General features: G+C 45.3%; 6 protein-coding genes across 10 annotated transcripts; 3 read left to right on the forward strand and 3 right to left on the reverse strand.

Moving 5' to 3' along the window:
- The first annotated feature begins 82 nt into the window (after nucleotides 1-82).
- Nucleotides 83-5,902, forward strand: LOC6563413 (flocculation protein FLO11). The gene is made up of 8 exons (XM_001990157.3): nucleotides 83-443; nucleotides 509-729; nucleotides 792-1,411; nucleotides 1,482-1,533; nucleotides 2,859-4,385; nucleotides 4,457-4,598; nucleotides 5,143-5,301; nucleotides 5,371-5,902. The coding sequence occupies exons 1-8, from the start codon at nucleotides 246-248 to the stop codon at nucleotides 5,584-5,586; spliced, it is 3,135 nt and encodes a 1,044-aa protein (XP_001990193.1). The 5' UTR covers nucleotides 83-245; the 3' UTR covers nucleotides 5,587-5,902.
- On the reverse strand, nucleotides 1,474-2,592 carry LOC6563414. Its single transcript, XM_001990158.2, has one exon. It carries the CDS (start codon nucleotides 2,590-2,592, stop codon nucleotides 1,564-1,566), a length of 1,029 nt encoding a protein of 342 aa, XP_001990194.1. The 3' UTR covers nucleotides 1,474-1,563.
- A 523-nt stretch (nucleotides 5,903-6,425) lies between the features above and the next one.
- LOC6563412 (L-dopachrome tautomerase yellow-f2) lies at nucleotides 6,426-8,229 on the reverse strand. 2 transcript variants are annotated; one of them, XM_001990156.3, is made up of 4 exons: nucleotides 7,986-8,229; nucleotides 7,403-7,789; nucleotides 6,683-7,341; nucleotides 6,426-6,613 (listed from the first exon to the last, which is right to left on the reverse strand). In XM_001990156.3, the coding sequence occupies exons 1-4, from the start codon at nucleotides 8,137-8,139 to the stop codon at nucleotides 6,473-6,475; spliced, it is 1,341 nt and encodes a 446-aa protein (XP_001990192.1). In that variant the 5' UTR covers nucleotides 8,140-8,229; the 3' UTR covers nucleotides 6,426-6,472. The 2 variants fall into 2 exon arrangements, with proteins under 2 accessions (XP_001990192.1, XP_032593561.1); XM_032737670.2 differs by having other exon boundaries at nucleotides 7,403-7,771; nucleotides 7,986-8,167.
- Nucleotides 8,230-9,204: 975 nt separating this feature from the next.
- LOC6563806 lies at nucleotides 9,205-20,076 on the forward strand. 4 transcript variants are annotated; one of them, XM_032737656.1, is made up of 15 exons: nucleotides 9,205-10,539; nucleotides 10,605-10,688; nucleotides 10,740-10,930; nucleotides 11,005-11,166; nucleotides 11,234-11,379; nucleotides 11,761-12,343; nucleotides 12,426-13,247; nucleotides 13,319-13,345; nucleotides 13,801-13,899; nucleotides 13,966-14,093; nucleotides 14,159-16,813; nucleotides 16,892-17,737; nucleotides 17,804-18,714; nucleotides 19,189-19,393; nucleotides 19,462-20,076. In XM_032737656.1, exons 1-15 carry the CDS (start codon nucleotides 9,832-9,834, stop codon nucleotides 19,800-19,802), a joined length of 7,908 nt encoding a protein of 2,635 aa, XP_032593547.1. In that variant the 5' UTR covers nucleotides 9,205-9,831; the 3' UTR covers nucleotides 19,803-20,076. The 4 variants fall into 4 exon arrangements, with proteins under 4 accessions (XP_032593547.1, XP_032593550.1, XP_032593548.1 ...); XM_032737659.1 differs by having other exon boundaries at nucleotides 13,819-13,899; XM_032737657.1 differs by having other exon boundaries at nucleotides 10,752-10,930.
- On the reverse strand, nucleotides 20,067-22,958 carry LOC6563804 (protein MEMO1). Its single transcript, XM_001990153.3, has 6 exons — nucleotides 22,745-22,958; nucleotides 21,233-21,314; nucleotides 21,097-21,165; nucleotides 20,916-21,028; nucleotides 20,739-20,850; nucleotides 20,067-20,666 (listed from the first exon to the last, which is right to left on the reverse strand). The coding sequence occupies exons 1-6, from the start codon at nucleotides 22,791-22,793 to the stop codon at nucleotides 20,204-20,206; spliced, it is 888 nt and encodes a 295-aa protein (XP_001990189.1). The 5' UTR covers nucleotides 22,794-22,958; the 3' UTR covers nucleotides 20,067-20,203.
- On the forward strand, nucleotides 21,540-22,545 carry LOC6563805. The gene is made up of 2 exons (XM_001990154.3): nucleotides 21,540-21,635; nucleotides 21,696-22,545. The coding sequence occupies exons 1-2, from the start codon at nucleotides 21,562-21,564 to the stop codon at nucleotides 22,453-22,455; spliced, it is 834 nt and encodes a 277-aa protein (XP_001990190.1). The 5' UTR covers nucleotides 21,540-21,561; the 3' UTR covers nucleotides 22,456-22,545.
- Nucleotides 22,959-22,982: the final 24 nt, after the last annotated feature.

Here is a 22,982-nt window from a genome sequence, read left to right on the forward strand (position 1 = left end):
GATGTGAGTTTAACGATAAGTATCGGAAAGCAGTCGATAAGCATTCCAGATAGCAAACATGGCGTCGTTGCCAATTTCTGGATAAAGTTATTTTTGTTTTTAACGCAAATGCAGACGATTTTGCAACAAATCGTGTGAAATGTGAAATACACATCAAGTGCAAACCAACCAGCGTGCATTTGAGCAACAACAAGTGCAGGAGAGCAAGGCGGGGCCCGAGCCAACATCGCTTAGGGGAGTGGACAATGGCGGCGGCTGCTGCAGCAGTGCCAGCTGCAAGCGCAACAACAGCAACAACAACAGCAGCGCCAACAACAGCAACACCTGCAAATGCACCTGCAATCGCATCGGGCGCCAGCGCGGCGCAATTTCGCGAAATCCATAAAAATACGTGGTTGAAAAGACTGACGGCCGATGGCAAAAAGTTAACCGTGGGCCCCAAGGTAACTAAAATCATACTGAATTTGAATTTGAATTTGAAATTGCATTTATTTCACATTTCTTGTAGAAATCGGAATGCAGCTGGGTAGTTTTCTGCGTTCACGATGACACCGATGCCCTGCTGGAGGGATATGCTGAGCCGCGGCAGGCGGCCGCTCACATGCCCGAATGGGCCGTTTCGCTGCGGGACACCCTGCACATATCACACGCTCTCATACCCAATTCCCATGAGTTTGAGTTTGTTGTAACACTAAGCAACGAGGTGTTGCGCTTTCATGCCGTTTCATGGTAAGTTGCACTCATTGCTACTGTTGCATTAACACTATTTTTAATTGCCAACCCATACACAGGGAGATTATGCAAGAATGGGTTGAAACGCTGCGTTCGAAGTTGCGCGAAATGAAAATTCTATCGCCGCGCGAAAACCTATACACAAAGTTACCTGAAATGCGCGCACCACTGCTGCCCACACGCGATCCAACATCCCCATTGCCGGCGCCACCGCCCGTTCCAGCAGCGATGGTGCCGGGTGTGGAACGTATAACGGCAACCACGCATCAACAGCATTCACAGCCAGCCGCAAATGATCAGACCACGTCCAGAGCAACTGCAACAGCAACCGCTATTGCATCCACATCAGTCATAGAAGCTGCGGTGGCGGCCGCAATAACAGCTACGCCGGCACCGCCACCACCGGCAACGTCCATGTCGAATACGTTGACGCAGCACTTGCTCAATATGCTCTCCGATCCGATTAGCACGTATAGCGAACAGATTAGCGAAACAGCATCACCCACTCTCACCGAAGGGGGGCACGAACCCGACCCGGAGCCGGAGCCCCTTGTAAGTGAATTGCCCAGCGAAGCTGCAACTGATTTCAATCTGTCCGACGATGAATTTCTATCGCCCATCCTACGCAATGGGGTGCGCCTTGATGTTGCCGCTGCATCGGCGCAGCGCATATCTGCGGGTAAGTCACCATCAATAACTTTGTTTTTGTTAATGGAACGTTTAATTAAAATTTGCAACAATTGTTACAGATCAAATTCTGAATTTTGAACAAATGGTGCAATGTGAACGTCTAATACCAAGGTAAATCAGGAACAAAACAATTGCAACATTTCACAGCTTGTTGGCGAGTTCATCGTGTGCCTTATCCAGAAATTTAAGCAGCTCCCGTCGCAGCCGCCTGCTGCCCTTGTAGGTGTCCAGGAGGAGTTTGCGCAGCTGCAACAAACATCGCATGCCCGTCAAGCATAATTTCCGCATCTCATTGTCCACTTGCATGTTGAGCAACTGTTTGCATTCGGCTTTGACTCTGCTGCGCATCTCATCGTAGGCTCTCTCAATTTGAGCATGCATTGCAAGCCGCTTGTGGTGGTTGATGCGACGGTGCAGTAAATGCCCCAACTGTTTGTCCAACTGCTCAAAAAGCAACTTGTCCTGTTGATCTTCACAGAATATGGCAAATAGCGTAACAAAATAATTGGGTTGCTTGTGATGCAGAAAGAGTTTAAGTGTCGTTATCACATTGCACGCAAATATCTCCTTCAGATATTTCATCTTTTCGCCGTACATATGGCTATGATCATTGGATACCTCAACGATATCGTTTTCCACAATGTTCCGGCGACGCAGTAGAAGACTCTCCCTTTGTGATTGCAGCGCCAGCAGCTGTCTGACCAAACTGGCATTCTCCTCAATTAGCTGCTTGTTGGCCAACTGCAGGCTTGCGAGCGGATTATTGTCCGCCTGCGAGGAATACTGCCTGCTTTTATGCGGTACACTGCCATACATGGCATCCGTGCTCTTCCAACTGTCGCCGGTAGCCTCATCAATGCCCGCCCCCGTTCGCTGCATCATGCTGATCTGATACAGCGTCCTCAAGTCCCGCTGGGAGCTTCGCGGATCTGTAAATGGATAGCTCAGTTTGCTCTGATCATTGAGCTGCTTGTGCAACTGCACCAAAATGCAATTCCGTTCAAACTTCTCATCGGCCGTGGCGCCATGAAAGATATTAAGCCAATGCGTGAATGTTGATCTTATTTGCTCATTGTCGGGCAGCTTTTCCACAATATTCGCCATACTGCGCACCTCATTGACGAACAGTTCGTCCAGCTTTTCATCAGTTAGCGCAGAGTTTTCATACATTTCAAAAATATATACAATAAATCGTATTAGGCTGCTTTGTGAATATGAATAGTATAGATTTGTTTAAGATTGTGTATAAGGCATTCTGTAGATATTAAGCTCTAGTTTAGAAGTTACACAAAGTGAAAGAAGTTTGAAATTTGTTCGATCAAACTCTGCAGTTAAAAAAAAAAACCCATCTGACTTTTACTCGCTTGTGTATTTAATCTTTGGCATTGCTTACAATTATAATTAATATATAATAACTTGCTTCTCCCTTCGTATAGACCGCAAACTTCACGTTCCATGTCCGCTGGCGCCGCCGATAAGTCAAAAAGGCCACAACGCAAATCGCCGCAACCTAAAGTCGTCCAAGGCTTAGCGGGCAGTTCAACGGCCATTGAGGAGACCGGCGACAACAATATAACCATTATACAGGTCTCGAATACGGATACAACTAATGCGGAAACAAAACCGCCCGAATTACCGCCCAAAAACAAAATAGTTGCGGACATTTTTCGCTTTCCCGAAATCAGTGTGAAAGCCAAAACGAAAAACCACAAGCCACAACAAAACGACTATAAAAGTAACGTACAAATAATTCCGTCCAATTCGAATACGATACAAGTGCTGAGCCAACCCAGCAGCAGCAGCAATATCAGCAATAGCAATCCGTATACCATTCCATTGAAACCGAATGCTTCCAATACGCCAAGTCAGAATGCTTCCACAAACACCACATTGGTCCAGGTGCTGGCTGATGGCGAGAAGATGTCACAGCAGCCGACGGCAACCACAGTTGCTGTCTACGGCACCTGCTATCCAACGGGCAGCGGTGGTGTCGGTGGTGCCAGCATCAAACCCCTAACGCCCAAGATGAGCAAAAAGATCATACTCAGCGCGAACAGTTCGGGAATCACAAACATACGCATCAACAATGAGCAGGCGAACGATGCCAACGTGATCAGCGGCAATGTGCACTACGAGAAGGTATTTCTCTCCTCAAGCATACCCATCAGCAGCAGCAACAGCAGCAATTGCAGTCCCACAGCGGGGCGAGCAGAGCGCGCCACAAGCAGTCAAACTCCTTCCCAGACTCAAGCACAGATCGTGGAGAGCACAGCGAATGGCAGTCCGGCTTTGCCACGTCGCGGCATAGCCATTGCCTCACCCACACCGCCGTCGAGCAGTGTTCGTGCCCGGCCACAGTTGACGCGTGGCCTGACGGAGCTGGTGATTAGCACGCGTCCGAGTCGACGTGATTTTCACTATCTGAAACTGCTCAATACGCCACTCAAAACGAAGACAGGTCACAAAACAAGCAGCGCCAATGCAAACAACAACATCGAACAGAACGTGGCAACAACCACGCCCAGCTCCGGCTCTAGTTCCAGTAATGCAATGCCAGCGCATGCGCAGCAAGTTGCTGACAACAGCATTGAGCAGCGCCGGCGCAGCTCATCAACATCGGATGCACAGGCGCCGCTGCAACGTGGTGCAACAGTTCAAGTGGCAACCACACAAGTCAGCAGTCCGCGTGGCGCAAACAACAATGAGTTTGTTGTGCCGGTTGCTGTGCGCAGTGCAGCAGCGAGCGCTTTTCGCATGCAATCCCCGCCCCAGTCACTGGGACAGGCTCAAGCAGCTGCCCAATCGAACGGCGGTGGCAGCAGCAGCAAGCGCCTGACGCTGCGCGAACAGCAGGTGATGCAACTGCGTCGCGAGATCATGCATCCGGGTGGTGTGCGCCTAAATTTGCGACGCAAGGATTGTGTTGGCTCCATTGCCTGGGTGGATGCCTTCGGCGGCGTTTGGTGAGTGGCATACAATCAAATAATTGAGATTAATACCTAAAGTCATTTGTAAATAATTTTTTCTTTTGTAGGATTGCTGGCTGGAAGCAAAAAGAGCATCCAGTGCTCTACAATGCGCTCCACATTGGTGATCAGCTGCTCTCCATCGCGGGCGTTAGCATTAGCACCGCCGCCGAGGCAAACAAAATAATACGCAACACAAACACACTATTTGTAAGTTTTAAAACAAATTCTTCATTTGCACTGCTGAAAATCAGATTCACATATTTCAGATATCAGAGATTATAATAGCTCCTTTTGAATATAGATTATCCTCTCCTCTCCTATGCATACCAAGTCTATTTTCAACATAAGATCTGTTGTAAAAGAAATCATTTTATTTAAATAATTACTATACTTTAGAAGGATTATATGTGTACTTTATGATGTGTGAATCTTCTTTTTCTATAATTTAATCATATTTTATTGTGACAGAATATAGTTCGAGTTAGAGAAATTTGTCTGTAATTGAGAGTTACAAACATCAAATTCATTTTACAGAGATAAAGTTCAGACTACTTATTCGTCCATATTTCTTCCATTTACATATTTGGTATATATAAATACTTTAACAATATGCTAATGAAAATTTAATATTGATCGCATATATGATAATCTAATCAAAATAAGATTTCCTAGTCGTGCACTTTCAATGTGAAATTTCTAAGCTTTTGTTTTCTTCGGAAACTAATTAACTTTTATTTATGACTATTTATAGGTTGAGGTGCTGCTTCGTCGCATGCCCTTTGGCCGTGCCTATGCCATACGCCGGGATCGGGACGGTCAGTGCTTGGGACTAATACGGGATGGCAACACGTCAACCATTGTGGATGTGGTACCCAACAGCTTGGCTGCCCGGCATGGATTGCCGCCCAAAGTAATTACAGTAAAAGTTTCTGATTGTTTCACAACGATATTGATTTCTCTATTTTCTTATAATTGTCAGGCTCAGTCTTGCGATGGCAGCTCTTTGACTTTTTGGATACTCACGGAAATAAATGGGCGGCCGCTGAATCTGTTCTTTAAGGATTTTGAAATACGCGATCGCCTGAATTCGGTGGGCAGGGATATATCGATATTGGTGCAACCGTCGGATTTGATAACCAAACTGAAGAAGCAACTAAAATCGTTGCGCGGCTACAAGGATTATCTAGTACAGTAAAGTGTCGGCTACAGCCTCAACTTCAAAAGTGGTCGGCTTTAAATAAGTACACACATATATAATATAGATATAGATATATATATATCAATTTAGAAACTCAAATCTGTTATACTATGTTATACGTGTATATTTTTGTATAACACTGGGCCAGATAACCATTCCATTTTCCGCGTAAAAATGCATGTTTACTTAAGCGACCGAAAAGCTATATAGTCATCTTTTATATATGTAGTAACTTTATTCTTAATATACACATACATCATATACATGCGAGTATAAGCGGAAACATCATACGACAAATATATATAAATATATATATATTTTTGCAAATTTTATATAATTAATATATAGAATACTGTCACTTTGAGAATATACACGTCAAATCTGTTCGAAACTTATAGAAACAAAATTATGAAAATTTACAACAAAAAGAAAAAAAACAAAAACAAAAAAAAGAAAGTAAAACGATCACAAGTATTAATGCTAATTTGAATATTTTTCAAATATTTTTTAAGCAAATCCACACATATACTACTACATACCATACACGCGTATTATACAAACCTGTGCAACTTAGTATCCTTATGCAATATTAGAGTGCCTCTGATTTCGTTTGATTTCTCATTTGTTTTTTGTGTATTTGTTTTAAATGTAAAACGACAAAAGATAAAAAAAAAGGAAACATCTATGTAACTTTAAGATGTGATAAACTGAGTACTCAAATTTAGGCAATTTTTAAAAGGTACATTTGTAAATGCTTTTTGATTTGTTTTTATATATACTATATAATGTATGTGTTAATATTTTCAATATACTTATTACATTATTAAACACAAATATAACATCATTATATAAACTTTATTGCGAAATATCATTCATCATTAAATCACTCGCAGATCGTGTTACGTTTGGCCTCGTTAACATCCTGCTTCCAAATGCGGAAATTAAAAACATTGCTATCCAACGTGGAGTAAATGAATATGGGCATTGAATTGGTCATGACCCAAATGGTGCCAGCCTCATCGATCTATAAAAAATATACATATCAAATTTTAAGTAGTGGCATTGAAATGATGATGATTATTATGTTTCTGACCGTTAAGTCGCTGGGATAAATCATGGTTTCAGCATTGGAGTCAACGATGCCATGATTTGCCGGAGAAAATGGTTTATTTATATTCCAGCAGCCAACGCCATTCGTTTGTATTTCACTGTAGAAGATGACTCCAGTTCGCGGATCGTACGCATGCATTGTGGACTGTTTATTCTGACCACGGCTGCCCACCACTCTAAAATCATTGCCGTGATCGGAACGCGCCGCATTCGACTCCATCTGCAGGACTCGATTCGAGACGACGAACTCATTGTTGCTGGCCATGGCATGGAAGTAGACATCGCGGCTACCATCGCCCTGCTGCGGTCCAAGTGTTGTGGAGAAGATGCCGTCATCCCAGCGAAACGATTGTCCGCCAATGTGCAAATCCCCGCCCAACGGATCGAACCTGAAGTAGTTGTGCTCAAACGACCACATGCCATCATCCGCCAGGCGGTACACATACAGACGACTATTGACCAGATCCGGTATATAAGCATGTGCCTGACCACACTGCGTCTCCGATGGCACATCAATTGTCAGACTGGCCAGTCCACGACCAGTGTCCACAATGCTCTCCGGTATGTCAAATCGCTTGATGACACGATCTGTGAGCAGATCCACTATCCAAATGCTCGGTCGCCTGATTTGCTGACGATTATCTGCCGGAGAAGTACATACGGCATACTGCATCCATGTATGAATAGTAAATTTACAACTCACTTGGATACTCCAGCATACCGGTGTCAATGAACCATAATCTATAGCAGGCATCGACAGTTGTGCGATAGACAGACACCAGATTCCGTGCACTATTATTAAACTGGTTCAACTCGAAGTTGGGATAGGCGTATAGCATGGGCGTCCTCTTTGCGCCATCTCGTCGCATATCTATGTAATTTAGTGTCGATGGAATGCCCACACGTCGTCTGGGCATCGTGACAAATAGACGACCTCGAAAATGTGTGGCACCCATTGGCACATTATTGTAGGGTATGTACGAGTCAGTATTATTATCAGCAATGGAGTTGCGTGTACCAATCCCCACTGGAATATCCCGAGAGGTGGTCACATTACGTTTTCCACGTGAACCTGGAAACACGAATGGCACTAGATACGAAAAAGTACAAAGTAAATTCCATTTAAATAATAAAATCGCAAATTTTTTTAACTTTATACCCACTTTAAAAATGCTAACAATAGATCTCTCTCATCACACACACACTCTGTTGCTCTCTTTCTATCTGTTTCTCTCTCTGTCTCTTTTGAACTTACGACCCAGACAGATTAACGTACATAAACTTACCTGAGGGATCGGGTCGGCGAGATGCGCTACCATCACCACGATTATAGTAATCCATCTGTTTCCATTTAAAGACCTCTATCATGCCATCTGCCGCCACGAAGGGCACGACTACTAACAGTTTCAGCAGAAGCAGGAACAACGATCTTGACATCATTTTTGAAACCGTAAGACGCAATCCGCGCTATCAATTCACGTTCACGTCTAAGCGACGACTGAGAAGACAGCTTGGAAATATTTCAGTGCGAAGTGCTGTGAAATCCAACTCAGAACTTGTCAGACAATATTGATAAGAGATATTCGCGTGAGAATTATGCACACAAAGCCGGAAACCAGTTTTTACTTTATTCCTCAAATGGTGCATAAAAAGCAGCTCGTTAGATCGTGAGCTGCAATAAAGTCCATTTAAATATTGATTGATTGCCAATAAGACAGGTTTTCGGTTTTCAGAACATCATTACTTTAATGATTTAATTTTCGCAATAGCACGAGTACATCTATCAACAAAAAAAGCGTTGAAATCAACATTAAATATCTTATTATTAATATTATTATTATATGGAATCAACTATTATATGAAATCAATATTATCTATCAATTATATATAGATATTATAAACAAAACAATAAACAATAAAAAATTAACACAAATTGAAGATTTTGTATTTGATAACAAATTATTTAAGTAGGGCACAACGAAATTGTACTTAAAATTATATTGCATATTTTTGGGCGGGATGACATAAAGAACATGTTACCTTGTGAATTGAATACATCTATTTAAATATTCCAATCAACGTAGGAGTATAAAGCATTAAACAGATAAAAAGTTGATCAACGAATTGGCATGTAGGCATTTCATATGCCAATTCATCCACTTACTAAATGCATACTATATTAATTTTTGTTATTTTGCTTGGTAGCTGGATAAGCCCTGTTGGATATTGATATTGTGTCTACATACAGCAATTTTATTATTTGCTCTGAAAGCAAATTGATGTTTTTTTTTAAGTTCTCAAGTATATTTTGATTTAAATTCTATGTACAAGTGTCACTTGCACGTGGCAATACTGGTCTATCGATGACACAAACCAGGGCTTATCGACGATAGACTGCTATTCGACAGATGAGCCGCTATGCAACGCTGAGCCAATAGAAACACGCTCACGTACACACACAAACATACACACACAAAAACACGCACACACACACAGTGGCAAGACAGAAAATTGCAATTGCACCGAACGGACGACGAGCGAAACAAATAACGAAAAATCCCAAACATTTCACTTGTTAAATAAATTTATTTACATCACTGTGCCACAGTGGATATAGGCCAGAATCACTTGAGGATAATCAAGTCAAATTGTCGATAGGAAGAAAACGCGCTCCACTCGTCAACGGCGCGCGCGTTTTAGAGGAAAAAAACGCGTTGCGTTCTTTTCCATTTGCTGTATGTGAGGAAACTTCTTCGACACAACACACACAGATACGTATACACACATATATAATACACACACACACACACACTCTCGCTCGCTCGCAGCAGCAGCAGCAACGAAAACGGCCGTCGACGGTCGGTCGGTCGAGACGACGAGGCGAGTGAAAGTGTCTCCACCACGGAAGTGCATCTGTGATTTGTATAATAATGCGTCGCGCATACTCAAATTTTTGTTACGCCAATGATTAGCGCAAAAAGCGGTGGCCTGCGTTTTTGCTTGCCCAATTGACGTATCAGTGGCTTAACGTTAAAGAGTGCAACAAATATAACAAATAATAATAACAACAACAACAGCAGCGTTAGCGTGCATAAGCAAAGTAAAGTAAATAAATAAAGGAAAATAAATAAAATGGCTGAACAAGTGGAAAAGGCGTTTGCGTACATCAAGGCGATGCCGATTAAAGCCACCTTACAATTGACGGACGCTGACGAGGCGGAGTCAACATCAGCCTGTATGAATTGTTGCAGCAACGATGACGATGACGACGATGCCAGTCCCAGTTGCAGTGGCAGTGGCAGCTCCAAGGCAACCAAGACAAGCAAAGGTGCCAAATCGACGGGCATCGATGCGAGTGTTGTTGCCGCCGCCGAGGCCGTTGTCAATGGGGAACTGGACGCTGCCTCCTGCTATCATGTGAGCATGAAGATGTCCATTGATGCAGCAACGCCTCGCATTTGTGGCGACACAATGCCGCTGAAATGTGATGCATTGGCGGCAATGCGAGAGGCGCTCAGCGCCAATAAGCCACTGTTGCCCGTCAACGTCAGTTCGAAACCCAAACCCAGCCCTCCACCACCACCACCGTGTCAGTTGCTCGAGCGTCTCAATTTTCCCGAGGGCAACATAATAAATACGCTGCACACGATATTGGCACTGCCGCCATTCGATCCGTATGCGCCGGCTCCAAAATCGGATGTCACATACAAGGAGGTCGTTTCGCTGATGCAGTGGAGCCTGCGCGAGGACAATGTCATCGAGATGGAGCTGAGCGACAAGCTGCTTCACGAGTGCAAGTCCAAATGCAAGGATCCCAACGATGAGACACGCTCGTATTTGGTATACTTACATCATCGATTAATTGAATGCAATTAGCTAATTAAAACATTTCAAATACTTTGCAGATGGCCATTGAGAATATGAGATTATTTTCGGAGGATCCAAGAAATCCGCTGCGCGATGCCGATGGACAATTGCGTGCAATTACGGTGTGTTCCTATTGGCTTGAAACTGTCTTACTGAAGCCTAATCCATTGCAGCTTTATTTTCAGAATCTTGCCTTGATATTTGTTAAACATCGTAAGGAGGAGTTCTTCACATTTTGTTCCTGCAAGGAATGTCTCGAATATCGTGAAACCATCATGGCCATTATGATGGATCAATTCAAGGCTGCCCACATGGTTGTCATGCTGCTCGATGTGCTAATCAAGGCATACAGCCCGATGCTAAAGTGAGTTACACCCCAAAAATATGTACAAATAAAATGTGTAAATAAATATTGATATATTTATATATTTGTTTTAGAAACGATGCTGCCTATAACAAATTTGAGAAGTTGCTCGAGTCCAATAAACAAATATATTGGATTACAAGCGGGTTTCTCTACGATAAAAATGCCGAATATCTTGATTTTATTGATGATACTGCGATCTCTGATAATATGATATTAGTGCTATTTAGCGCCATGTAAGTTGATTTTAAATTTGTTTGATTTTGTATAATTGAAATATAAACATTTCCATTTCGCTCGCAGACTGATGGCTAATAATCCGATGCTGCTGCTACAAATACTCGCCTATAATGTTGAGTGCATTGTGAAGGCATTTTCTGAGGGCATGGTCGAAATTGCTCAAAATGTGCAGGAGAACGAGAAGATTTCAGCCGAAAAGATGCTCACATGTATGTTGCACAATATCTATATATATACATATATATTAAGTGCATATAAAGTAGCATGAATATAAGTTTGTATATATATATATATATATATATGTTTGTTGCCTTTAAGGTCATATTATTTGTGCTAAATTAAACTTGTTGTTATTCAAACGATCTTCCGGAAATAAGCAATATTTCGAAACCCAGACATGAATCTAATATTTAAATTTTCTTTCACATTTTGAATTTCTGTTTTCAAATTCTTTTAAATGTAATCAATTAAAATTTAACTATTTTCTAGTGCAGATTAGAAATGTGTTAATTTAACTTTGCAAATAATGTTTATTATCTGCTTAATATTAATATTTGCCCAATCTAAAAACAATATTTATTTCATTTCAGATTTACTGGACGGCTACTCCGATTTGAACTGCATCTCACAGAAGATCTCTTTGAGCCTGTTCGCTTTTGAGAATGATTTTCTGCGCAAGTTCAAGCTCTCCTGGGTGCTATTGTGCCAGCGACTTTTTCAGCAACATGTGTTCAATCCGCTGGGCGATACGATGCTCGCATGCATATTATCGCTGAAGGAGGGCGAGGGCTCAACGCAGACAACGGCGCTGATCAAGCGCTATATGCTGTTCGATGAGCATATGCACTCCATTGAGCGCCGCTGGACGGACATTTGGATGGAGCTAAACAAGTTCAACTTGTCGCCCACGGAGCACGATCGTCGAATGGGCCTACTCGATGTGTATAACATATTCGATAAGGTCGTAATGGATGCCACCTCTTTCTCTCTGCCGGATATCAGTGACGATGAGTTCATCGATTTTCAGCGCATTGTCGATCGTCAGCTGGCCTGGAAGAATATCATGGCATTTACCAAACTCAAATGGCCAGATGGCTTCTATGATCCGCCCAATAAGCTGGTGCACGAGGATCTCTGCAAAAAGTGCAATGCAATGCTGGAACACCATAACGAGTGAGTGATATTCGAGTTCCACTAAATGACCAATGAGTTATTCCAAATATAAATATTGACATGCATTTTCTTTCCATATTAGAAACTGCAATTGCATCACTTGCTCCATTGCGGGTACGCCTCTGTTGCCGCGACAAGCCGGCCATTGTGCCAAATGCACAACGCTCGGTATTGTTGAGAAAGACGCCAAGCTAATGAAATCAAAAATACTGAGCACCTGCACCAGCGATGACGCCAGACACAATGCGGCGGCAAGTACAAGTGCCGCAGCCGCCGCTGCCGCAGCTGCACAGCAGCAGCAGCAACAACAGCGTCGCAGCATCGAGCAGCCAGAGGCGGCTGCTATTACTGCCAAAGGAGAGGAGTCGTCGAGTGGAGTGACGCTGCGGCGTCAGGAGATGGATACTGCCTTGCGCACCACATATCACATTGCATGGGCCGTCTTTCAGCATCTGACGACAAGGAAACGCTATCGCTATGACAGCGTTGAGCCGCAGTTCTTTTGCGGCGAAAGTTGCCGCGTCTCCGCTTGCCAGCTGGCGCGCAAGATACTTGCCAATGAACTGTCGCCGCCGTTGACAAAGCATCTGTTGCGCTGCTTTCAGCCGCTGTCTTTTACGCGCGAGGAACTGCGCTCCACGCTGCCATCGCTGATGTTCTTCAATCGCAAGCTGGCGCCTAGTCCCGCCGAGCTGCAGGAGCTGAAGAACCAGCACTATGTCTACAAGACTTACTGGACCTTTGTGCTCTCCATCTATGCCAATTTCTTTGTCAAGTTCAATTCAACGGCAACGGACTTCAAACACCTGGAGCTGCTTAAGGGCGATCTTCGCCTGCGCCCAAACAGTGTCGTCGGTGACAAGGATGATGGACGCTTCGAGCAGTTCTTGGCACAGGTCATTGGGTAAGTACATATAAATTATGCGCCCTTTTACATTGTTCACATTTGTAATTTGTTTGTATTTACTTTTGCAGCTATTCGCCTTTCAAGATAACGGATGAGTAAGTTTGAGTTCTGATTCAGAATTATATGTTTTTGCTTTGAGTATTGGCTTCAATAGAAAGTGGGTAAATTGGGTCTAATGAAAACAGGCAGCATTAAATGCAGACAGAAGCGTCTTCGATGTTATATGAACTTTGTAGTTATATTTTTAGTACGACGAAAAGTTGAGTTCATTAAAACTAGCCTGTTCAATCATTCAAAATTGAAATTCTGATTGCACAAATCAGGGTCAAAAGACAAAAGTTCCCAATACAGTCATGGTTAAATAATTAAATAACATCGCTCTGCCCTTTTGCTTAGACATCCTTAAACAAGAAAAATGAAGTAAATTTGAAAATCTGAAAAGTTTTTAATATAGCAACTGCAATCGCTTGACGTGCAAAGATTCGTTTGTGAATATATTTAAACCAGCAATGAGTCTATAGAATGCGTGTCGTATTGATCAAGTTTGCAGTTTTTTTTCATTTGCTAGCTTCACGCTCGGAGACGCGAACATCGACAAAATGCAATTTGGCGTTGATCATCTAATGAAGCTGCACGACTCACAAACGATGTAAGTAGCCCATGAATGATTACAAATACTATATATATATAAATATGATTATGCTCTTATGCGCAGCAAACGCGGGAAACCGGATAGCACCTCCAGCCTGGCGGGCAATAAGAAGGTGAACGAAACGACGCAAACCGGTGCCGGTGGCAACGACTCGAATAACTCGAAGAAATGCAAGGAAAAGATGCGCAAATGTGAGCTGAATTCGAATTTACTATATTACAATTTGTGAAATGTGTTGTTGTTGTTGTCTTGGCAGGTTGTGCGGACTATGCGGATATCGGTGAGCCCTGCAAGGAGAATCACTCGAAGAAACGTGTCAAGAAGGAGTGCAATCATGCGCGCTTTAACGAGACGCGGGATCGCCTGCGCAAGAAACTCACACAGATTGTCAACGATCGGAAGAGCAAGACTGGCCAGACGGAGGTGGTCGCTAGGCCACAGGTGCCAAAGCCGCAGCCACAGCCACAGTCCGAGCCGGTGCAGACGCAGACACAGCAGCCGCCGACGCTGAAAGTTGTCGCCTCGGCGCAGGTTCAGGCGGCTACACGTAAAATGCCCGCTGCTGCAGCAGCTGCGGCAGCGGCAGCCGCAGCGGCGGCTCTTAGCGAGATCGGTGAGAACATTGAGGATGGCGACAACAGTCTGTTGTGCTTGGACAGCCTCTGCAAGAGCATACAGATGCACACGGACGCTGGGGGTGGCTCCACAGGCGGCAGTGGCAGCGGTGGCAGTGGCTGCAGCAGCGCTGGCAGCCTGCCAGCCGATCTGAACAGCTACAGCAAGGAGGAGATGATGCAGGATTTTGCCGAGCTGCTCGGCAGCTATACGCGCGAGCAGGATCAAAAGCGCTGGATCAATGAGACGTTGAATTTTATTGAGGGCAAGCCGCAGCAGCCGCAAACGGCCAATCCGAAGAAGGCGGCCAAAAAGGCCAAGCAGAAGCAGCGCAAGGAGGAGGAAAAGCGCATCAAGGAACTGGAGGATCTGCGCAACCAGTTTCTCGATATCTACTTCAAGGAGTTCATTGACAAATACGAGATGAAAACCCTAACAACGGCTGCTGGCGGCCGCAAGCGCGAAAAGAAACGCATCGGCGAATTGGAGGCCAACATTAAGAATCTGCAGCGTGCCAAGGGCAAAGTGGAGACGATCATCTTGGAGCTGATTGCCACCGTTAAGCAGGCGAACAACGAATTTAAATTCTCCTATTTGCCCACCAAGGAGCAGCAGCTGGCCAAGATTGCCCAACTCGAGGACATTTTAAATGGTGGCCCAATAACAACAGCAGCAGCAAACGCAACACGACAAGCATCAGCAGCCACAGCCACAGCAGCAGATATATTGCCACCGCCACCACCACAACTTCATTCCCAATCATCTCCGGCACTGTCCGCTGCACACTATCCAAATTTCATTAGTTCTGCCGCCTACTTTCCACCCCACCTTGGAGGAGGACCACAGCAGCACACGCCAGTCTGCTATGCGCCGCCCCAACAGCCGCAACAGCAGCAGCAGCAACTGCCTCGCGATGTGATCGCTGCGATGGCGGCCAATGCCATAACCGCTGATCCGGCGAAGCGCATCGTGACCATACGACGTGTACAGCTGCCACACGCTGGCGGCGAGCAGCAGGTGACGGTTGTGGCCAAGGGCAGCTCGCCGGATGAGGACAAGTTGCTCTACACATTTGTCAACGGTCACATGGTGGCCTCGGCCCAATCGACAGCCAGGAACACTGTGGCGCCAGTGGTGCAACCACCGCAGCCAGATAAAACTAACAAGGTACGCAGAAAGGAGGCTAAGCGAGCAGCGGCGGCAGCAGCGGCAGCAGCAGCAGCAGAAGCAGCAGCTGCGGTGGCAGCAGCAGCAGCAGCTGCAGCAGCAGCTGCAGCTGAACTGGAAGCGAAAGCCAACAGCGGCGTTAAGGCCAAGAAGCAGAATAAGAAGGCAGCATCGCGAGTTGCTGCTGCTCCGACTCCTACCAGCTCCAGTTCGAGCATCAGCTCCAAGTCGCAGACGCCGCAGAGCAGTGCCGTCAATACGCGCGAGAATTCCGTGTGCAGCATCAAGCCCAAGGTGGCGGCGTCTGTCCACAAAAAGGCCCACAAGCAGCAGCAGCAGGTGGCAAACAAAAATGTTGTCGTCGCAGCTCAGCTGCCCAAAGTGGAACCGCAACCTGATCCCGAGCCCGTTAAAAGACACAAACGATTAAGGCCACGTATCGATCAGGGGCAGCTGGATAACAATCCGTTCAAGTCGCTGCATGTGGTGGACTCCTCGGATGGTGAGTGGGAAACGGGCAGCGAGTCGGAACAGTGGATGGAGCCACAAGTGGTGTCGGTGAAGGCAACAGCCAAACACCCGACAGCTGCAGCTAAGCCAGCGGCAGTAATGCCCATTGCCAAGCAAAAGTCAGTTGCACCTGCTCCTGCTCCGGCCACGTCGCTCAAGAAGTCCAAAAATGAGCCCACCGCAAGATCACAACAACAACAACAGCAGCAGCAAACTCAGCCACCAAACAAATCCTCGTCAACGTCGGTGGCTAATCAGCGCAAGCAGCAGCAGCAGCAAGCGGTGCAGGTCAAGCAACTGGCGCAACGGGCGCCGGAATCCGTGCGCAAGTCCAAGTCCGCTCATGGACAGCAGGTGCCGGCGCCTGCGCTGGCACCGAGCGGTCAAGTGTCTAATGGACTGCGCGGAACGCAATCGCAGCAAACGCGCGGCGGACGCGGCAGTGGACGCTCCAAGCCCACAAGTGCTGGCGGACAACAGCAGTCGCAGTCGCAGTCACAGCACGGGCACAGCAATAGCACCTGCTCCTCCTCGAATGCGGCGACGGAGAGTGGCGGGAGCATGCAGACATCGAAACGATCGCAGCGCGGCAAGCGTGGCCATCGTGGTCAGAAGCAGGGTAAAAGCAATTACTACTCCAACTCAATGAGAATGGATGGCATCACTAATCCGAATACGAATCTGTTTGCTTTCACAGAGGATCTCTCGGGCATACCGCATAACATGGGCTATTTCAATCCCAACGAAGTTGCCATACCACCGCCGTTGCCGCCGCATGCCGGCAGCTATGCCAGCACCCTGGCCCAACAGATGCAACAACTGCGCATTGCTGGCCCCACCAGCAGCAGCAGTTCATCGGGCAAGCAACAGCAACTGCAGCTGCAACAGCAACATCATCAGCAGCAATCGCCCAATTGTAGCATCATGGATCAGCTAAATCGGGGTGTGCAAGTGGAGCATCTATCACTGCCGCCGGGCATTACGCTGACCAAGGTGGATCCGGCCAAAAGCGAACTGCTGCGCCAGAAGAGCGAATCCATACGCAAGCTGTCCAAGCCAATAACCGAGCAACAGCAACAGCATGCATTGCAGCAGCAACAGCAGACGGCACATCTCATGGGCAACTACTATGCGGGTAATGTGGGCAGCCTAGACAACGCCGGCAGTGGCGTCATCATGGTCGAGGCCAATCCCCGCAGCAACAATCGCATCTGCCAGCCGCTAGCCATTATTAATAACAATAATAATAATAATAATGTGGCTGCTGCAGCTGCCGCAGCCACGGCCAGTGGCAAGTCATCGCGTCGCCGTCGCCGCAATCGTGGCAAGTCGGGCGGTAGTGGCACCACCAATCTCTGCAGCAAACAACGTGCTGGTGGCCCGGACAATCAGCAGACGCAACAGCATCCAACGGCGCCCATTATGGAGGCTAGTGCTGGTGGCAACATCATCACGTTGCGCAACCCCATGTTCCATCAGGGCGTCAGCAACGGGCCCGTCCCTGGCGCCACAATGTTGCCCAATCCGAATCCCATTCCGCAAGGTAAAAGCATAAACCACCAACCAAAATCTCAAATGAGCAGTTTATACTAATCTTGTGCAATTGCAGCTCGGGCGTATGGCGCGGCTCTTCCAATTGCCGCACCGTTGCCGATGGACCAACCAGCCGCGATTATTAAGAATGAGAACGGCATGTTCACCATACGCAATCCGGCGCTGCATCAGGCTGTCACCAATGGCCTGGCCATGGGCGGCTATCGTCAGTTTGGCAGCAATGTCAACTATTATACGCCGCAGGAGGCGGTCGCCGAGGCGGCGCGTGCCACACAACAGAAGCAGTCATCGCCGCCGCCTCCGCCGCCATTGGTTGTCACGCCCAGCAGCAGCAGTAGCGGGATCAACAACAGCAGCGCTGCTGCATCCGCCAATTTCTCATATTTCTCCAGTGATTCAGTGGCCAGTGGCGGCAGCAGCAGCAATAGCAATAGCAGCGGCGGTGGCGCTGGCGGAGTTGTCGACACGCACAATAATATCAGTATTAGCTGCACAAACGTTCCAATCAGCAGTCCGGGGCGGCTGGTAGGTGATGCGGCCGTCATTGCGCGGCCGAAGCAGCCCCAGAAATGTTTGTCCGCCATTGGCAGCGAGCTGAAGCAGAAGACCAAAGACAGCCACTCTGTGTCTGCGTCGTCGAGCCAATGGTCGAGCTTTGGCCAGCCATCTTCGTCATCGGAATTTGGTGGCGGTCCAGCGGGCGGCTCCACGCTCCAGGAGAAATACCAACAGTCGAGCTACTACAACGGCTTCGAGGTGTTCCCCTCGTCCGTTTCGCAAGCGGCTGGTGGACCCGGCGGTCCCGGTGATTGTCACATGCATCATAATTGTGGGGACGATTCGCCGCCACCAACAATCACCGGTTTCAATTCCTACCTGGAAGGAATACCCAACACTGGCGTCATACGCTATGATGACGCCGCATTCCTCAAAAACTTGATACCGGGTCAGCATCTCAACAACGAGGTGCGTTTATTCTGATAACATTGAACTCATAATTCATTTTTTTTACTCCTCTCACATTAAATCTTAAATATTATTTTAGGTTTGAATTAAATGAAATTCTAAGAATATATAGAAAAAGTGATATATTAGAGATTAAGAGATTATAACTTTTTATTTAAATGCAACGATATCTGCAAGATTGTCTTAAATATTATAGGAAATGAAAATACAAATTCTATTTTCAAAAAACCTAATATTTATACAAATAGAATGTAGTATTGAATGTAATCTTTTCAAAAGATTGTAATTTCTGATTGAAAACAGCAGATATTAGCAGTAAATGCATTCTATATTTATATATATTCAAGAAGATTAAATAGCTTAATAAGTAACGAGACAATATGGGAAACTAAACCGATTCGATTTCTATAAATCTTTAGTTAAAATTCGTTTTGAATTTTCATTATAAATATAAATTTGTTGATTCGTTGACAGGTCTCCATTCACAACATATCGGAGTCCAATTTCACGCGCAACAACACATCGCCCTCGACGCATCATGTGGAGATAACAACTGTGTTTGGCAATCGTGGCACATGCCCCACAAATGCCTACGAGCAGCAGCAGCAGCAGCAGCCGTCGCAAGCCGGCTCGTCGTGCAACAGCTACTGCGATAATGTCGCCGCCGATTATGGCAGTGGTAAGTCGAATGTGAATCCTTAGTTGCAAGAGCATAATCCGTAATTGTGTTGCTCGCATCCTGTGTAGATTCCACCCACCTGTTTGTGCAAGGCAGCATGCTGCCGCGGATACCACAGCCGACGGCAGCGGCTTCAGATCCCTTTGGCTATGACTTTGAGTCGGCGGCTGGCTCAAAGCCGGCCAGCGTTGCCAGTGATCTGAATGAGTACTTGCGCCGCAGCCCGCACAGCCAGCGCACCTCCCCCTACAGTCCGGAGGAGAATGTGGCGCTCGAGGCATACATGAGTGCCCTGCAGATCGCCGCAGCAAGTGATGCCGAGCAGTGTTCGCGCTTGAATGGAACAGCCTCTGCTGCTGGCGATGCGGCCGTTGCAGATGCGACTCCAGTTGGTGCTAATTGGTGGTAAAGAGTTCGAGACCATGACAATTGTTGCTCTCCCTTCTCAACAATACACACACAACACACACACGCATATATATACACACACCCTTCAAATACATCCGAGCGCCAGTGACGGCCAGAAAAACGCAAACATTTCATTGATAAGGCGAAAATAAATGAAAACAATACAAAACAAAACAAAAATACCAGATGAAATCATTCAAAATGACTTAGACGTCAATTTCGATGTTTCGCAAGAAAAACAAAAACAAAATAAAAGCAAATTAAATTAAATGGAACTTCAGGTGGCTTTATTATTCTTCAATTTGCTGCTAAAAAAATTACAATTATTATTTTAGATAAGTTTCAGTTTAAAATTCAACAAAACTAATAAGCCTAGCACACAGACAAAAAAATACTTTTCGTTTAATTCTCAATGATGAGCGAGCCGGAAGCGTAGCTCACACTGGAGTCCTCCATGTCCAAGCACTGGCTGCTCTGCGCATACTTGAGAAACTTAAAGCTCATGTTCTTGAAGCCCTGATCCTGCAGGGCTTTGATAGCGCTTAGCATGACGCCAATGGGATGACGTCCGCATATCGTATTATTATATTTACGCAAATACTCTGTAAACGCTGTCGGACTAAGCGTCTCAATAATGTCCATACCCTGCTTGTCCAGCTGCTCGATGCATTTGTGTATGGGACCAGAGGAGCGATCATAGTATGTATAGCTAAAGCGTTGGCCCCAGTGGCAGAAATCGGAAGATATCACAAATAGATTTGTCGGATCCATAAAATACGTGGCCAATAGGCTGCCGTATTGAGCCTCCTGCTCAGGATTTAGAGAGCCCACAAGTATTGGCACAATGGTGAACTGATCCTTAAAGCTGCAATAGTTTCAAATGAAATGAATCATTTTTAATATAGATTGTGCTGGTAAATAGAAGCATGCAACTTACTCTTCCATAACTTTCGCAATATAAGGCAAGTGCATCTCGATTGAGTGCTCATCCTCATCCGTTTTAATGTCCATCCATGTGAATTGCCCCGTCTTCTCTAGCTCAGCATTGACTGTAAGATTAAAGGATGTATAAGTAGGAGTAGCAAATGAGCTGAGCTAATTGCTGTCTGCGCACCTTCCGTATCAATTTTGAGATCATATAATGGTGTCTTATATTTTTTCGTCACCGAAAGGGCACAGCCGCGCAGTCGGACATGATGCGATGGACCCAATATGAAAATGCGTTTACTGCAGAAATCAAGAAAGGGCACATCAGCTCAGTTTGCGACACCAAATCTGACTGAGATTCCACTTACACAACAACGGGGCTCACTTGACGATAGGCAAACGCCCCACAGGCACCACAATAAGCATATCCGGCATGCCTACGAATATCATATATATACATATAACTTGGATATCGATAATATATATGGGGAAGCACAAACTTACGGGGCAATTATGGCACGTGCAGGCCCATGGGACAGATCCGCAGCACCCAGCCAACGATCCAATTGCCGGGAAAGATCGGAGCCTGCAAAAAAGAGTAATGATGATGATAATCACAATACAATATTTAAAATCATAACCTGATAATATAAATAAAGCATTGCGTAGAAACTTAGTGGGCATTGCGTTGTTGCCTAGCAACAAATAAACAAATTCCATTATAAACATATTTCAAATTATAGTTTCAACGAAACTGCGCTAACAACACACTAAATCTATAACAATTATCCTGAGTGGTTTTTTTCTTCTTCAAATTATAGAATTTTGCAAATATGGATAAAAAGAAACAAAACGATGATTTATTTAATCGCATACGCAATGAGTTGACTGCCATTATGGAGGAAAAGTGAGTGCAGCCAAAACATTTTAACATAATTATAAGTAATTAATTCAATGCTTTCTCCAGTAATAGCAACGATCCGAAGCGCAAGATTTCGTATGAGGATATTATGAAGTCCACTCCACTGCCCAGTTTGGCGCCCAGTAAAAGCCAAAAGAATAAATCGTCGATATACCATAATCCTCAATCGCATCGTCAGTCAGCGGGTGGCAAACCGATTACAATGAAGCCAACGTTCGGAGAAAAGGAGTCGTCATCATCATCATCAACGAGGGTAACATCCTGTAGAACATCAGCCACATCGTTGAGAAACTTGACGTCTGATTTGGACCAGATTCCGTCGGCCGATTTTCTGGACTCTCAAAGTGCCCATTCAATGGATGAGGAAATGAAGAAAATGCAGCTGGAGTTGGCGAAGAGCTATGAGCTATTTCAGAGCATTGGTGAGAAGTTTGAGGCCATCAATTTTGGCGCTCTTAAGACACGCATACGCGACTTACATTTGAACAATGAAATGGGCAAAGCCTCCACCATCGAGCTGCAGAAAACGTTGGACGCTAGTTTCGTGCAGAATCGCATGGAGACGTTAGCTACAAGTGTAAGCGAGGATTTTCGCCGGCATCCTGGCGAATTCGGGGACATTCCCGAATTGAGCACCTTCTTTCAGACGTGCGCCCAACTGGAGCATGGCCTGGATACGCTCAAGCGACAACGGACGCGCAGCACTGACCTGGAGAAGCGTCTATGCTGGGCAACTGAGATTGCCTATAATCGAATGGAGGAAATTCGTAATTCTGTTGGCAACAAGCCGGAAACTAATTTTTAAGCACTTGTTGTTTAAGAATATATTTCATCCTACAGATCTTAAGAAAAAGTTGTTTCTTTATATAAGAAATTAGGCCGTCAATGTTTAGACCTTGTCTTGAAAAACTAAATTAACATATAAATGACAGTCATAATTTTTTCTAAAAAATCTTATCGAAGACTTCTAGCGTAGACTGGTTTTTGTTATCTATGCTAATCGCACCAAAATTTTTTTTATCATATCCTCTACTCAAATACAGAGGGAGGGTGTAAAAGACATAGAGGACATATACTTATAGGCATGTCATTACCGGAATCTGTGTACCAGCTTCCTGCGTGCGTTGCTCTTCTGGATGACATGTTGATTGTGTTGCTATGTGCGTTAAATTGGTCTTTCAAAAATATGTTGAGATAAGATAAATTAATTTAGTTTTCCACGCCCGCACTTGTCTCTGCGCCTCTTCCTTTTATGCAAAAATGACTAGCACAAATACGAATGCAATGTGCATTCTTTGGTATCGGTACCAAGTACTTGAGTACTTATCGTTA

The sequence above is a fragment of the Drosophila grimshawi genome, unplaced genomic scaffold (assembly GCF_018153295.1).
Source record: "Drosophila grimshawi isolate 15287-2541.00 unplaced genomic scaffold, ASM1815329v1 contig_311, whole genome shotgun sequence".
Taxonomy (NCBI): domain Eukaryota; kingdom Metazoa; phylum Arthropoda; class Insecta; order Diptera; family Drosophilidae; genus Drosophila; species Drosophila grimshawi.